Here is a 15,129-nt window from a genome sequence, read left to right on the forward strand (position 1 = left end):
AAAGCAGGGTGAAGGGGGAAAGGGAACAAGCATTTATATAGCACCTATTAATTGAAGAGGAATTCCTCATGGATAGTAAGATCCTCCAGATGCTCATTTTGTGCTGGTTGCATCAAGTCCTAGAACCTTACAGAATCTCCTGGATGAGATCATTACCACTCCAAAAGTTTGACCTAACTATCCACATAGAAACAAGAAGGTGGATAAATAATGTATATTATACATATCATGACATGCAATTAGATAGACAACTGAAAGACCTTGCCTATCAGTAAAATTATCTATAGTACAGTCTATAGATTGTACCAGTATACTCTCATTGTCAAAAGAAATTAAGAAAAAGTCCCAATATTCAGTGGAGCTTCTGAGAATATATGAGAGGGAACAGTTTTACAGGCCACAAATATGTTTCAATTTGCATTATTGGTGAAGGGATGAGATCATGGATGCATTTGAGTATCTCTAGGAATGAAATGCAAGTAGACACCACAGACCTCCTTATTACCTTGAACAAGTCGCTTTCCTTCTTTAAGATTAAGTTTTTTCATCCATAAAGTGGGGATGAACCTACTTGCACTAAATGTCTCATGAGAAGGTCAAATAGAATGCCTATTAGAGGCATGAGGGAGGGAGAGAATTTGGAACTCAACTTTTTTACAAAAGAATGTTTTAAAAAATCTAAGTGGGAAATATTTAATGAAACAAACATGTATTTTTAAAAATAATTCATATGAAATGTTTTGTATTTAATTCAATAAGTGCTTATTATTTTACAAGAAGCACTGTAAAGTCCTACAAAAATGTCAGCTTCGTTATTATGGAATCAAAGATCTCAGATTTGGAAGGGATCTTAGAAGACATCTACTCCCACCACAACCAAAGTAAGAATCTATTTCCAGTATCCCTGCCTGGAACTCATCCAATCTCTGCTTGATTATGTCCAGTGATGGGGAATTCAGAATCCCCTAAGGCTGCCCATTCCATTACTGGGCAGTTCTGATTGTTGGGAAGTTCTGTTCTCAAATTAGCTGACATAGATCTATTAGTAATCTCTCCCCACTGGAGACAACAATAATTATTCTACCTTCTTTCCCAATGAAAATACTCCATATTTTTGGATATTAGAATCACAATTCCCCAACAAAGATTTTCTACCATAGGGCAAATATGGTCAGTTCTTTCAACAGGCACTTATATGGCATAGTTCTGAGTTTTTTCATAATCCTGGTCACTCTCCTTCAGATATTCCAAAATTTGACAATGCGTCTTACAACATGTATTGTTCAGAACCAGAAATAGTAGCCTGTATTTGGTCCTAACAGAGCATAATACAAGAAGACTATCACTCCCCTCGCTCTGGGAAATACATCTTTACCAAAACTGCCTAAGATGATATTAGCTATTTAGCCTTCATGTACTATTATTTACTCAGTATGAGCTTATGGCCATTAAAACCACCATAAAAACAAAAAAAAAACTCAGACCAACTCCTACATATTTAAGTTGTGATCATTCTTTGAACCCAAGCATAGAAATGTACAAATTTTTTCATTAAATTTCATTTTCTTCAATTCAGCCTAATGTCTTCATCTGTCAATATCTTTTTTGGTCCCAATTGTCATCCTGTGCATTTCTTCTTAGTTTTGTGATCTGAAAATTTTACATGCATATTATTCTTATTATTTTTTAAAACTCTTATCTTCTTCTTGGAATCCATATTGTATATTATTGATTCCAAGGCAGAAGAGTGGTAAAGGCTAGGCAATGGGTATTAAGTCACACTAGGAAGTGTCTGAGGCCATATTTGAACCCAGGACCTCCTGTTTCTGGGCCTGGCTCTCAATTCACTGAGCCACCCAGCTGCCCCCATATATGCATATTATTAATCTTTATCCAAGTCAATCAAGCATGAAATACACTCTATGTGCTGGGTGCTGTCCAAGGTTCTGGGCAACCACAAATACAAAAATGAAGTAGCCTTTTTCTCAAGAAGCTTATATTCTATTAGGGAGACAACACACATACACATACATATGCACACAGTTGGAGAGATGGATACAATAGATATAAGTAGTGATTTTGGCAGGGAGACAAAGGCAACTGTGGTAAGAAGGATCATAAAAGGCTTCATTTAACAGGTAGTATTTGAATTGAACTTTGAAGGAATTCTATAAGGCACACAGAAGGAAAGCCTACATTACAGGCATAGTTTTAGCTCTGGGAAAAGTCTGTGCATGGATATGGGAGATGGAATGTCATCCAGGAGATATAACAAGAGAACAAATTTGACTGGATAGGACAATCTTTGAATGGAAGCACTGTGAAATAAGGCCAAAAAAGGTAATAATAATAGCAATGAAAATAGTCATAGCTTGTAGTTATATAGAACTTTAAGATTTTTTTAAGTACTTTACAAATATCATCTCATTTTATCCTCACAAGAACTTTTGGAGGTTGGTATTACTCCCATTTTACAGATGAGAAAACTGATGCATTCAAGTCTTAAATGACTTGCCTAGGGTCATATAACTTGTAAGTGTCTGAGTTTAGATTTGAGCTCAGGCCTTCCTGAACCTATTCACTGTACCACCTAGCTGCTTAGGAGCCAGATTATAAAGAGTCCTAAATGACAAAGAGATGAGTTTGTATTTGATCCTAGAGATAATAAAGAGTTATTGGAACTAATTGAGTATGAGTTATTAAGCATAAGAGGGGCCTGGTTAAATATGGGCTTTAGAAAAATCACTTTGTCAGCTCTCTAGAGAACATATTGGAGAAGAAAATGATGAGGCAGGGAACCCAAGTAAGAGGTATTTGCAATAGTCCAGTGAAGGGTAGATGAGGAATTAGGGGTATGAGTGAAGAAGAGGAGACAAATGTGAGAGACAGAGAGAGGTAGAATTAAAGATACATGGAAGCAAACTGAAATGTTGGATGAGTGAGAGTAAGGAATTGAAAGCGATTCCAAGGTTGTAAACCTGGATGACTAGAAGAATGATGATGCCTTTGCTGGATATAGGAAAGTTTAGAAGAGGGAAAGATTTTGGGGGGGGGGGGAGTTCTGTTTGGGATATTTAGTTTGAAATGACCAATAGCCATTTGGACATTCAGTTTAAAATATCTAATAGGCAGTTGACAATATGGGACTGGAGCTGAGGAGAAAGACCAGGGTTATATATTTAGATCTGGGTGTCATGTACATTAAAATAATCATCGAACTCACTGGAAGTGATAAGGTGACCAAAGAGAAAGTGTAGAGGAAGAAGAGGAAAAGGATCAAGACAAAACCTTAGGGTACACTCATAGTTAGAGAGCAGGATGACAAAGCTGATATTCCAGCAGAAGAGATGGTCAGAAAGAAAACCAAGAAAGGGCAACATTGCAAAAATTCGGAGATGATCAGCAGTGTTAAATGCTGTAGAGGGGTCAAATATGATCAAGATTGAGAAAAGATCTGAAAAGTGAGAGATCATCAGTAGTTTTGGAGAGGTCAGTTTCAACTGAGTGATGAAAAGATGGAAGCCAAGACAGGGACAAGCACATGTTCCTCAGGTGCTCCACTAGAGCCTTCATTTTAAGTTGGCAACTACCATTTATTTAGCAACTTCTCTTTGGATTTGGTCATTGAACCATTTCTAAATCTGCTCAATTTTACTTTCATCTAGCCTATATCCTTCCAGCTTATTCACAAGTAAAGCATGAAAGATTTTGAAATCTAATTGTTATATCATTTTAAACATTTTTCTGATCTACTAAGCTATCAAAAATGAATTTATTCTAACATCATCTGTTCTCTTCTTTTTGCTTGTGCCTTTTTAAAACTAAATTTTTATTTTTATTTTTTTGGTTTTTACACCTTAATTATTTCTTGACAATATCCTCCTTTCACTGGATCCTTCTCCTTTATAACAAAAAAAAATCAGCTGGCAAATCTGCTTCTTCTGACAATGTATACAATATTCCACATCCATAATTCTCTGTCTCTCTATCAAGAGGAGAATTTTTCATAATCTCTTTGAGATCAAGAGTGACCATTGTAATTAATCCAAGTTTAGTTGCCTTTTAATGTTGCCTTTCCATACATGACCAAATTCATTGGGTATACTGCTGGTTCTGCTTTCTTCATTCTGCACCAGTTAATGCATTCCTTTCCATGACCTGTGTTTTTTAAGGATGCAATAATATTCCATTTATACATATAACACAAATAACTCAGTCATCTCCTGATCAATGGGCACTCACTTTGCTTCCATTTTTTAAACCACATGAAGTACTGCTATCAATATTTTGGTAGATATAGGACCTTTTTTCTTTGTTTTACTTTGGGGTAGTTATACTGTAGTGAATTTTTATATATCTTATAGGAGATTTTTAAGTGAAAGGTCATGAAGAGATTAGTCATTTTTGTCACAAGATTCCAATTTTTTTCCAGATGGTAGGACTAATTAATATTTCAATGAATAGTATTTGGCATGACTTCTTCTTGATGAAGTCAGAATGGTTCTTGGTGATTATTCCTTTGTTTCCCAGTTGGTTATTGACCATTCCTTATAGTTTGTGTTCCATAATATGTTCCATAGTTTTTCCACATTGCCTACAGTTCTCAGTATGTACTTTTTTTTAGCTCAGAATAGTGCTTATTTTCCTTTACTATTATGCCCACTGGTCAGCCAATATGCACTTATTAAGAACCTACTATGTGCCAGGCAATATGTTAAGCACTGGGATCATGTACCATTCTCCCCAATCTTTTTTGCAAACCCTTACCTTCTGCCCTAAAATCAATACTGTGTACTGGTTCCAAGGCAGAAGAGGAGTAAGGGCTAGGCAATAGGGGTTAAGTGACTTGCCCAGGGTAACACAGCTAGGAAGTGTCTGAGGCAAATTTGAATCTAGGACCTCCCATCTCTAGGTCTGGCTCTCAATCCACTGAGCCACCTACCTGCTCCATGCCCAGTCTTTTAAAGATCATTAAAGCCTTCCTGAAATTACACCAAATAAATGTGACTATCTTAAAAAGAGAATGGGGTCAAATCACACAAGCCATTGTACACTAGGCTAAAGAGCTTGAGCTTGACATTATAGAGAGCAGGCAGTCCTGACAAAGGAAAAGGACCTAGCTGTACCAAAATATTTTTAGCCTGTGTAGCGGCAAAGAATCAGAAACTGAGGGGTTATCCATCACTTGAGGAACAGAAAAACAAATTATGGGACATGGTTGTAATGGAATACTATTGTGTGATATGGTATGATGAATAGAATGAGTTCAGGAAAGGCATATATGAACTGATGCAAAGTGAGCAGAACCAGGAGGACAGAATATACAGTAACAGAAATATTATATGGTGATTAATTGTGAGGAACTAAAAACCATTTATCAGCAAAGCAAATCTCTTAGATAACCTCAAGGAACTCATGAAGAAAATTCTATCCATGCCTAAAGAAAGAACTGTTGGGGGTCTAAGTGCAGATCAAAGCATGCCATCTTCCACTATATTTCCTCCAAGATATTTCTATTTTAAGTGTGATATGTTTTCTACTATGACATGAATAATATAAAAATATGTATTAAAGGAAAGTAAAAATATAATCCATACCAGATTATTCACTGCCTCAGGAGAAGGGGAGGGGAGGGATGGAGAGAATCTGAATTCTTTTTTAAAAAATTAATTATTTGGAATATTTTTCCATGGCTACATGATTCATGATTTTTCCCACCCCTCTTTCCTCCCCCCTCCAAGAGTTGATAAACAATTCCACTGGGTTATATATGTATCATTGTTCAAAACCAATTTCCATATTATTCACATTTGCAATAGAGTGATCTTTTAACGCCCAAACCCCAATCATATCCCCATCAAAGTATGTGATCGATCCTATGTTTTTCTTCTGCGTTTCTGTTCCCACAGTTCTTTCTCTGGATGTGAATAGCATTCTTTCTCATAAGTTCCTTAGAATTGTCCTGGGTCATTGCCTTGCTCCTAGTAGAAAAATCTGTCCAATTTCTTGCCACCACAAAGAGTGTGGCTATAAATAATGTTGTACAAGTCTTTTTCTTTATTATCTCTTTGGGGGTACAAACCCAACAGTGGTATGGCTGGATCAAAGGGAAGGAGAAAATCTGAGTTCTAAAATGTAAAAAAAAAGTTGTCAAAAAAAAGTTGAACTGAAAAAGAAAAAAAATTGGAAAAATGGATAAAAAAGAAAGAATGTATACTCTACAATCTCATAATTTAATGTCTATAAAGTAGTATGACTATTTCTTTCTACCTTTGTCTTCCACTCTGCTACAGTTCAACCCTCAAAATACCTCTGACAGGGTTGATAGTAATTTTAAAAACTCACATTTTTCTGATGCTTTTTTGATTGCAAAGCATTTTCCTAATACCAACTCTGTAAGGTAGGTAATATCAACTTCATTACATTCATCTTACAGAAAAATCTGTGGATTTATCATAAGATCTACTCATAGTATGCTGTGGCCAAATCTTCTGATTGGTTTCTTACTGCTTCCTTCCCACCAATGATGTGATATCATTGGAAGTTCATTCAGCTAAGACTGAGGCAGATATAGTCAGCCCTCCTCTTTGGATGGTGAAACCAATGTTTACCCATCTTTGGAATCACATCTTCCCACCCCCTGCAGCAAGCAGAGTAATAATAATTTTTTAAAAAAGCACTGTATTCATTTTACGTTTCTGGATAGACTCCAAGATACATATGTGGCTATGAATGTGTCCTCTCTCCAGGAAAAGGGATAACGTCATTGAGGACAAATACTCCTTCAGTTATGGAATATGTTCCGGGAGTACACATAGCAACACAGCTTGGATCTCATATGGCACGTTGTGTTGCGACTTGTTAATGCACTTCTCATGTAATGCTGTGTATTATCATTATCTGTGAGCTAGTTTAAAGCTAGACTTTAGTTTGGGAGGAGGAATATGACATTAGGCAATCAGTTAATATTTTTCAATATTTTGTGCTAAGCTAAACTCTAAATATTTTTAATACTTATGCCAAGCTAAACTCTTGAGCTCTGTAATAGAAGGGATTATATCTAAATTTTGCATCTCCTACTGTCTAACAGAGTCCTAGGCACATAGTAAGTACTTAAAAATGATGGTTGAGTAATAGTAATGGCTAGCATTTCTATAATGTTTTAGAGTGTGCAAAGCTCTTAACGAATATTGTCTGATTTTATTTATCCTCACATCAATACTGGGAAGTAGGTACTCCAATATTTCTCATTTTATGGATGAGGAAACTGAGGCTGAGAGCAGACTTGTCTAGGGTTATGCAGTTAGGAAGTGTCTGAGGTCATATTTGAATCAGGATCTCCCATTTCCAGGCCTGCTACCTATCCACTGAGCCACCTAGCTGGCCTTCACATGTTTTGTGTTCTTGTTTATTTGGTTTGTTTTATTTGTATTTTTTTAATGAGCAGTGTGATTCCCCCCCACACATTTGTGATCCCCCCCCCACACACACCCCAAAACACAGTTTCTCTAATGAAAAACAAAATCAGTGGCTTTGAAAATTTCACACTTAAATTACCTTTGGAACCAAGGAAGAATTTTTTAAATGACCCTTTTCTGGGACTCAAAATGCTTTTCTAGATGATACTGAATAAACTGCCAAACTAACCTAAATCTCAAAGGGGTAACATATCTCTCATATCACTGTACTCCAACTGATAATTCACTAGCTGTCTGCTGAAAAGATTTGATGCCATGTGGTAGAAGGATCACAGAATTATACACCAATATAGCTATTATGATTTCCCCTTCTTTTTTTCTTTTCCAGATTAAATTTCCCCAATTTTAGGAAGACTGAGAGCTAAAGGGCACCTTATAAAATTGCCCTATTTCAATTCAGCTCAACAAATATTTTCCAAGCGCTTACTTTGATATGGCACCAAAGGGAAGGTGAGGTAGCAAAAAGTTTAGATAAAGAAAGTTTTGCCCTCAGTGTACTTACCATCTGAATTGCCAAAAACAGAATTTCAGGCAAAGTGTTTAACCAGTTGTGGTGTGGACAGGAATAACAGCTTCTTTGATTGAGCTGAAAGGGACTTTTGAGATTATCTAATCCAACCTTTAGGGGAAGGTAGGTGGTATAATAGATAAAAGTACCAGGTTTGGTGTTAGGAATATTTGAGTTGAAATCCTGCCCTGGACACCTAATAGTAATGTGACCTTGGACAAGTCACTTAACCTTGTTTTTTTGCCTCAATTTCCTCATCTGTAAAATGAGCTGGAGAAGGAAATGGGAAAGTACTCCAGTATCTTTGCCAGGAAAACCCCAAACAGAGTCATGAAGAGTTGGACAGGAATGAACAACAATCCAATCCTCATACTTTATAAATGAGGGACCTGAGGTCTAGAGATGTTAAATAATTGGCTTTAGGACTGATGGGTCTATATTCAGTGCTTTTCTATGAAATGAACTGCAAAGCTATCTTGTAAGAAAGTGCTTTCTATTTAGTGGTACAAAAATGTTTTGTTTTCTTTAAGAGTTCTGGTATCTATCTAGTTCCAAAAGCTTTTCCTCTTCCCCATCTTCCTGGGAAACATCAGGGATATAACTTCTTGCCAAGGAATCACAGTATTTAGAGTTGGGAGTGACATTGGAAGTCATCTAGTGCATCCTACAGATTTTACAGATGGGGAAACCAAGGCAGAGAAAAGTGACGAGATTTAGCCAAAATCACAAAGGAGGTAAGTGGGAGAGCTAGAACCTGAACCCAGAGGCTCTGTTTCCAAGTCCAATGTTCTTTTCTCTTTTCCTAAATAGCTTCATGATATGGTGAAGCATTCAACAACACCAAGAGGAATATGTTCATTGGGAGGAAATGGATTCCATTGATCCCTTGTCCTGTATGGCAAGTGAAGAACTGTACAACATTTCCCTAACTCTGGAGTTCTTTTTAGTCAGGACCATCACTACCCTTTGGCTGTGAATGTAGCTGATCATTGTTCTGTCATTCAGTTGTGTGCAACTCTTCATTACTCTGTGGACAACATTGTCCATGGGGCTTTTTGGACAAAGATACTGGAACGGTTTGCCATTTTCTTCTTCAGATCATTTTGCAGATGAGGAAACTGAGGCAAAAAGTCAGAAAGGATCTTGGAAAGCATGTGGTGACTTGGTTTTGAATCTGGTCTCAAACACTTCCTAGTTATGTGACCATAAGAAAGCTGCTTAAACTCACTAAGCCTTAATTTCCTCATCTGTAAAAGGAGGAAAATCTTTTTATTTTGGTCTGATGCCTCACAGAGTTGTTTTCAGGTTTGTAAACCTAAAAGCACTCCAGAAATCTGAATTTCCCTATTGTTACTGACCAATGCCACAAACCTTCTAAGTCCCCAATGTGGCATTTGAATCCAGGTCTTCTGACTTCTGAAAGATTGTGTGCATGTTTCTCAGATTGGACTAGGAGCTTAGAATCACACAATCACAGAGCTGGAATGGGCCTCAGAGGCCATATGTTCCAACTTATACCTGAAAATAAGCAAACTGATAATTAATCATCTAGAAATAAATTATCTCCACAATACCCCTGACTGTTTCTTACCCTTCCCCTATGGAAACCTCAGTTTCCTCCTGGGGAATAATATTATTTGTTCTATATACTTCACATGGTTATTGTGAAGGAAGGACTTGGTTAGTATTTAGTCCTTAATTATATTCCTACTTGTGTTGGTCTTGTGATTTATAGGTTTATAACCTCATAGTCATAGTTGATTCCTCACCTCACACTATGTAATCTTGTCCTTTTTATTTCAACAGTTCTTGCCTGTTCCCTTTGTTTAATTCAAAAGACCACTACTTTTTGGTACAAGTTTCTATCATCCCTCTTTAGATTATCTTCCTCCCTACAATCTCCTCCCTCCCAATTTTCTGCTCCCTAATAAGGCTCTGAACTCCTGGAGGGCAAAGACTGTTTTTTCCCCTTCTTCATATCCCCACGGCTCAGCAAGGTACCTGGCATATATTAGGTATTGAATAAGTGCTTATTAACTGAAAAGTGCCTGGCATATATTAGGTGCTTAATAAATTATTACTGATTGACTAACTCTCCAATTCCATACAACACATGGATGCCAAAATAATTTTCCCTAAAGCACAGGTCTGACTTTGTTATTGCCCTGCTCAATAAGCTCCAGTGCCTCCCACTTACTTCCAGAATCAAATACAAATTCCCCTATTTTTATAATTTTAAAGCCTTTTTGCTCTCAGGGTCCAGTCTTATTATATTACTTCATACAAATACAAAAATATTTGTAGTTGCTCTTTTTTGTAGTGGCAAAGAATTGGAAATTGAGGGGATGTCCATCAATTAGGGAATGCCTGAACAAATTGTGGTATACATTGGTGATGGAATACTATTGTGCTATAAGAAATAATAAGCAAGATGATTTCAGAAAATGCTGGAAAGGGGGCAGCTAGGTAGCTCAGTAGATTGAGAGCCAGGCCCAGAGACAGGAGGTCCTAGGTTCAAATCTGGCCTCAGACACTTCCTAGCTGTGTGACCCTGGGCAAGTCACTTAACTCCCACTGCCTAACCCTTACTGCCTCAGAACCAATACACAGAATTGATTCTAAGGCAGAAGGTAAGGGATTAAAAAAAAAGCTGGAAAGATCTGCAGGAACTGATGCAGAGTGAAACAAGTAGAACCAGAAGAACACTGTGCAGAGTAACAGAAATATTATAGAATGATCAACTGTGAAAACTTGGCTATTTTCAGTAATGCAATGATCTGGGACAATCCTGAGAGATTCATTATGGGGAATGCTATCCACCTCCAGAATAAGAACTATTGGATTCTGATGGTACAGATCAAAGCATACTATCTTTTATATCAGTGCACTTATGGTTTTATTTGGGGGTTTGGTTTATGTATGAGTGTGCTACCAATATGGAAGTATGTTTTGTATGATAATAAAAAAATTGTAAAGATTACTCCCTTTCACTTACTTATTCAGTTATTTTAAGTCATGTCTTACACTTTGGGACCTCTTTTGGTGTTTTCTTGGTAAAGACACTGGAGTGGTTTACTATTTCCTTCTCTAGCTCATTTTACAGATGAGGAAACTGAGGCAAACAGGGTTAAATGACTTATCCAAGGTCACATAGCTAGTAAGAGTCTCAGGCCAAATTTGAACTCAGGAAGACTCCAGGCCTGATGCTTTATGCATTGTGACACCACCTAGCTGCCCTTCATGTACTGTGGAGCAGTAAAACTGACCTTGCTTCTGTCCTAGCTTGAAATTTCATCTCTAGTCTTTGTGCATTACATAGGCCATCCCTCTATTTCTAGAATGAACTTCCACCTCACCTCTACCTCTTAGAAGTTTCCTTTGAATCTCAGCTTAAGTCCCACCTCCTACATGAATTCTTTTGCTTTCTTCCCCTTTGAGTAAGTCTATGTTTATCCTGATATGTGTGTAGATTTATATGTTGCTTTCCCTGATAAGATATAAGCTCCTTGAGGACAGGTACTGTCTTTTACCTCTTACTAAATGCTGGATCCCCAACATTTAGCCCAGTGCCTGACACATAGCAGGTGTTTAATAAGTGTTTATTGAATTGAACTGAGGGAAGAGAAAATTTGATTTGTCTTTGTATCCCCAGCACCTAGCATGGGGTTTTATATATAATAGGAACTTAATAAATGCAGGTTGAGTGACTGTGCCCATGTTGTATCCTTCTGACTACTACTGTCAGTTTAGAATCATGGAATTTTAGAGTTTAGCAGGCCTCAGAGTCCATCTAATAAAAACCAAACCAAAACCAAAATGCAAATGTAAAACACTATAAGGAAATGTTTCTGTGTCCTTAATAGATTTTTTAATAGATATTTGTGAAATGAGTGTCCGTTATCATTGAATGGACTATAGTTACTAATGCTCTGGCTACTGCAGTTACACAGCAATTCTAACAGATTCCAGAAATATCCATTCACTCAGGCCAAAGAAGAAACCTGCTGGCAAGTGTGAAATGCTACAAGTCCACATTTCTACCACTGGTAACAGAAAATAGTCCTCATGGTATAAGATCAGAGCTTCCTCACCATTTATGACCTCTTCTACCCATAAGAATTAGCCTTTCCAAACTCCAACTTTAAGGAACAATCCTCTTAAAGGCAACACAAAGAGAAATCCTTAGACTTTAAGAGCCAAGTTTTTAAGAAAGACATCCATTGCCCAACCTTGTAACTAAATTTACCTCTTCTGTTTGACAAGGTTTTCTCTCTCTTTCATTCATTCCCTCATTTACTCAAAATGTCTCTTATAAATAGCATCTAAGATTGTTTTGTGATTACTATATTTTTAAAAACTTTTACCTTATGTCTTAGAATCAATATTGTGTTTTGGTTCCAAGGCAGAAGAGCCTTAAGGGTTAAGCAAAGGGGGTTAAGTGACTTACCCAGGATCACATATCTACAAAGTGGCTGAGATCAGATTTGAACCCAGGATCTCCCATCTCTGACTCTCAATCCACCTAGCCTCCTTGCTGTCACCATGTGGTTATTTTTAACAAGGGCCTAGAACTATATAGCATTTTGGGAGACCTGAAAAGTGCTTTCTGATGATAGCTATAAGGCTGTTACAGAGTCCTAGTAGATTGGAAATAAGGGATTTGGATTCAAGGGACCTGTGCTTGAATCTTAATTTTGCCATTTCTTGACAATATGACTAAATTAGACACATTACTGAAATTTATTGAAACTGCTTCCTCATCTGTAAAATGAGGCAATAGATTAGAAGAGCTCTACAATCCTTTCATCTCCACTATAGCATCTTCTGTGATTCTAAGGTCCCTTCTTGCTCTGAGATCCCATATTTTATGATTCCAAGGTCTCTTTCCTGCTCTGACATTTCATGTTCTATGATTGGAAGGTCCCTTCTTCCTCTGACATTCCACTTTCTGATTCCAAGGTCCTTTCTTATTCTGACATTCCATGCTTTATGATTCTAAGTTCTCCAGTTCTGACATCCTGAGTCACTAGTCTTTCCAGCTGTTAAAATGTTTAGGCTTTCCATAAAAATAAAGAGTAAATTATTCTCAGAAAACCAGAGATTTGCAGAGGTCAGGATTCCGAGCGAACACACTCCTTCTTATGCTCACAAGAGGTGGCATAGACTCCGTCTGTCTGCCTGCCTGCCTGCCTGCCTTTTCAGCCCTGCCCCCCTGAATTTTCATTTCTCCCAAACTACCCTTCCCACACGGATACTCAGGGATGGGTTGTCTGAGGAAAGAGGGAGCAAGTCAGCCTCACAAAAGATGCTAATTTGGAACATTAATAATTGCACCAGCGGCAGCTGAACCGCTTACAAACAGCAAAGAGAAAGCCTGCTTAGGAAAACCCTTCCAACAGGCTTCACCCGGAGCTACCCAGCCAGGAGATTATTATTAAAAATAACAAACAACCGAGGAAGTCAAAGCCAAATCTCAGCTCTGCAGACTTGCCAAATTCTCTAGCTTCGGTTACCACCATTAACATTCTTTTCGTGCCCCCCCCAGCATCTTCCCCCCCCTCTCGCTTTATTTATTTTTTTAAAGGAGGATCACTCTCTCCTGGGGTTGACAAAGGATGGACTGATTCTGGGCTGTTTGGTATTCACAGCCCCACACCGGCATCCAGGTGGATCTTAATCAATTCATGCAACAGAAAAATCAGTCAACAGAAAAATCCAGCTCTCACTTCAGCCTTCACTTAGCATCCTTTTCCTGGATCCCGGGCTTTCCAGCCCCCCCACCCCCACCCCACTCCCAAGCCCATCTCCCCAAACCCCGTCTAACCCGCCAACAAATATTGAAGTCAGCCCTGCCTGGAAGCAGCAGCCAGATTCCAGAGTGTCATTACACAAGGGGGTGGGGCGGGGGGGGGGAGGAATAAAAGAAAAGAAAGAAAGGGGGGAGCCCCAAACATCTAATAAGCTTAGAACAAAAACCCAGGCTTGGGCTGATGCTGGAAAGCGGGAGCCTACCTGAATTCTTCAAATGCAAACATGGCCTAGTAGAAGGCAGCTTCCTTGGGATCCACGGTAATCTCCCTGGCACGGAGGAAAACCATTTAGTTAGCGAGGCGGGCTGGCGGCGGCGCGGGTGTGGGAGCGCGAGCAGGAGGCTGGCGTTTTGCAACGTAGGGCCGGGAAAGGTTTTCTGCAGACACTGGCCTACGGCCTCGGGCTCCGCCAGCTGCTGACAAGGAGCAGCTAACGGGGAAGGCAGGAAGAAAACCATGTGATCAGCTCAGCAATTCTGATGAATGCAGCACCCTGGGAGCTGCCTTCTTCCACAGCGGTGGCAGTCAGGTTCTGGGTAGGACCCGACTGGGCCACGCGCTCAATCACAGATCGATTGGTTCCACCACCACACCTCCCCCTCCAGAGTTTGTATCTCTAAGGGAGGTGGGGGTTGGGGGAGTTAGGGAGAGAAGGAGCCTTTGTCATTGTTATCTGCTGGGCTAATTGGGTGAATCCAGCCGCAGCTTCCTGACTTATGGGAATAGTGGGGCTAGCCAGGGTAGCTGAGGATGTTTTCACTAGGATCGACACCAGACACTCAACACGACTTGGAAAAAATCCTCAGCAATCTGGTGCTTCTGCAGAGGGTCATGTCCCTTTCTCAGCTCTCAGACCTTCACTGGCTTCCTCCGGGCCCTCGAATTCAAGACCGTTTCTCTAGGACTCAGAATCCTTTTCAATTTTGCACCACCCAAGTTGCCGGAGTTCAGATCTTGTCTCAGAAGCTTATTAACTGAATTTGCTGTGAGTCTTCAATTCTCCAAGTCTCATCATTAAAATGGGAGGTTTGGACTCAGTGACTTTCCAAATCTAAGTCCTCTCTAAATCCATGATCCTATTATCTTTCCAGTCTTTTCTCATATCATTCTCCTCCTGCCCAACTGTATTGAATCTTCTTTGAATCTATTAAGCCCAAGAAAAGGCATGGAGGAATGAGAGCACACATAAGGAGAAATGACTGTGTAAGAAATAAGTGTCTGTGATTTTAAGATTCCTCTCAGTTCTGGCTTCAGATGTTTCAGTGATCATATCCCTATAATTGGATGAGGTCAAGGCAAATTCTCTAAGGCAAAATTGGGGATGATGAAGATG

General features: G+C 38.8%; 1 protein-coding gene across 9 annotated transcripts in view; it reads right to left on the reverse strand.

The window, feature by feature from the left end:
* Nucleotides 1–15,129, reverse strand: part of EVL (Enah/Vasp-like) — a 272,883-nt gene that overhangs the window by 175,066 nt on the left and 82,688 nt on the right. For 4 of the 9 annotated variants that reach the window (XR_008915092.1, XM_016431277.2, XM_007473581.3 and 1 more), the window contains exon 1: nt 13,999–14,502. The exons of 4 other annotated variants lie outside the window; for them this stretch is intronic. Coding sequence is in view for 4 of the 5 variants with exons in the window: in XM_016431277.2 (XP_016286763.1) it covers nt 13,999–14,021 (23 nt within the window). In the remaining variant the exon portion in view is untranslated. Of the gene's footprint in view, nt 1–13,998; nt 14,654–15,129 lie in introns of those variants that run through there. One more of the 9 variants, XM_007473583.3, reaches the window with a different exon arrangement.

This window comes from Monodelphis domestica, chromosome 1 (genome assembly GCF_027887165.1).
Source record: "Monodelphis domestica isolate mMonDom1 chromosome 1, mMonDom1.pri, whole genome shotgun sequence".
Classification (NCBI taxonomy): domain Eukaryota; kingdom Metazoa; phylum Chordata; class Mammalia; order Didelphimorphia; family Didelphidae; genus Monodelphis; species Monodelphis domestica.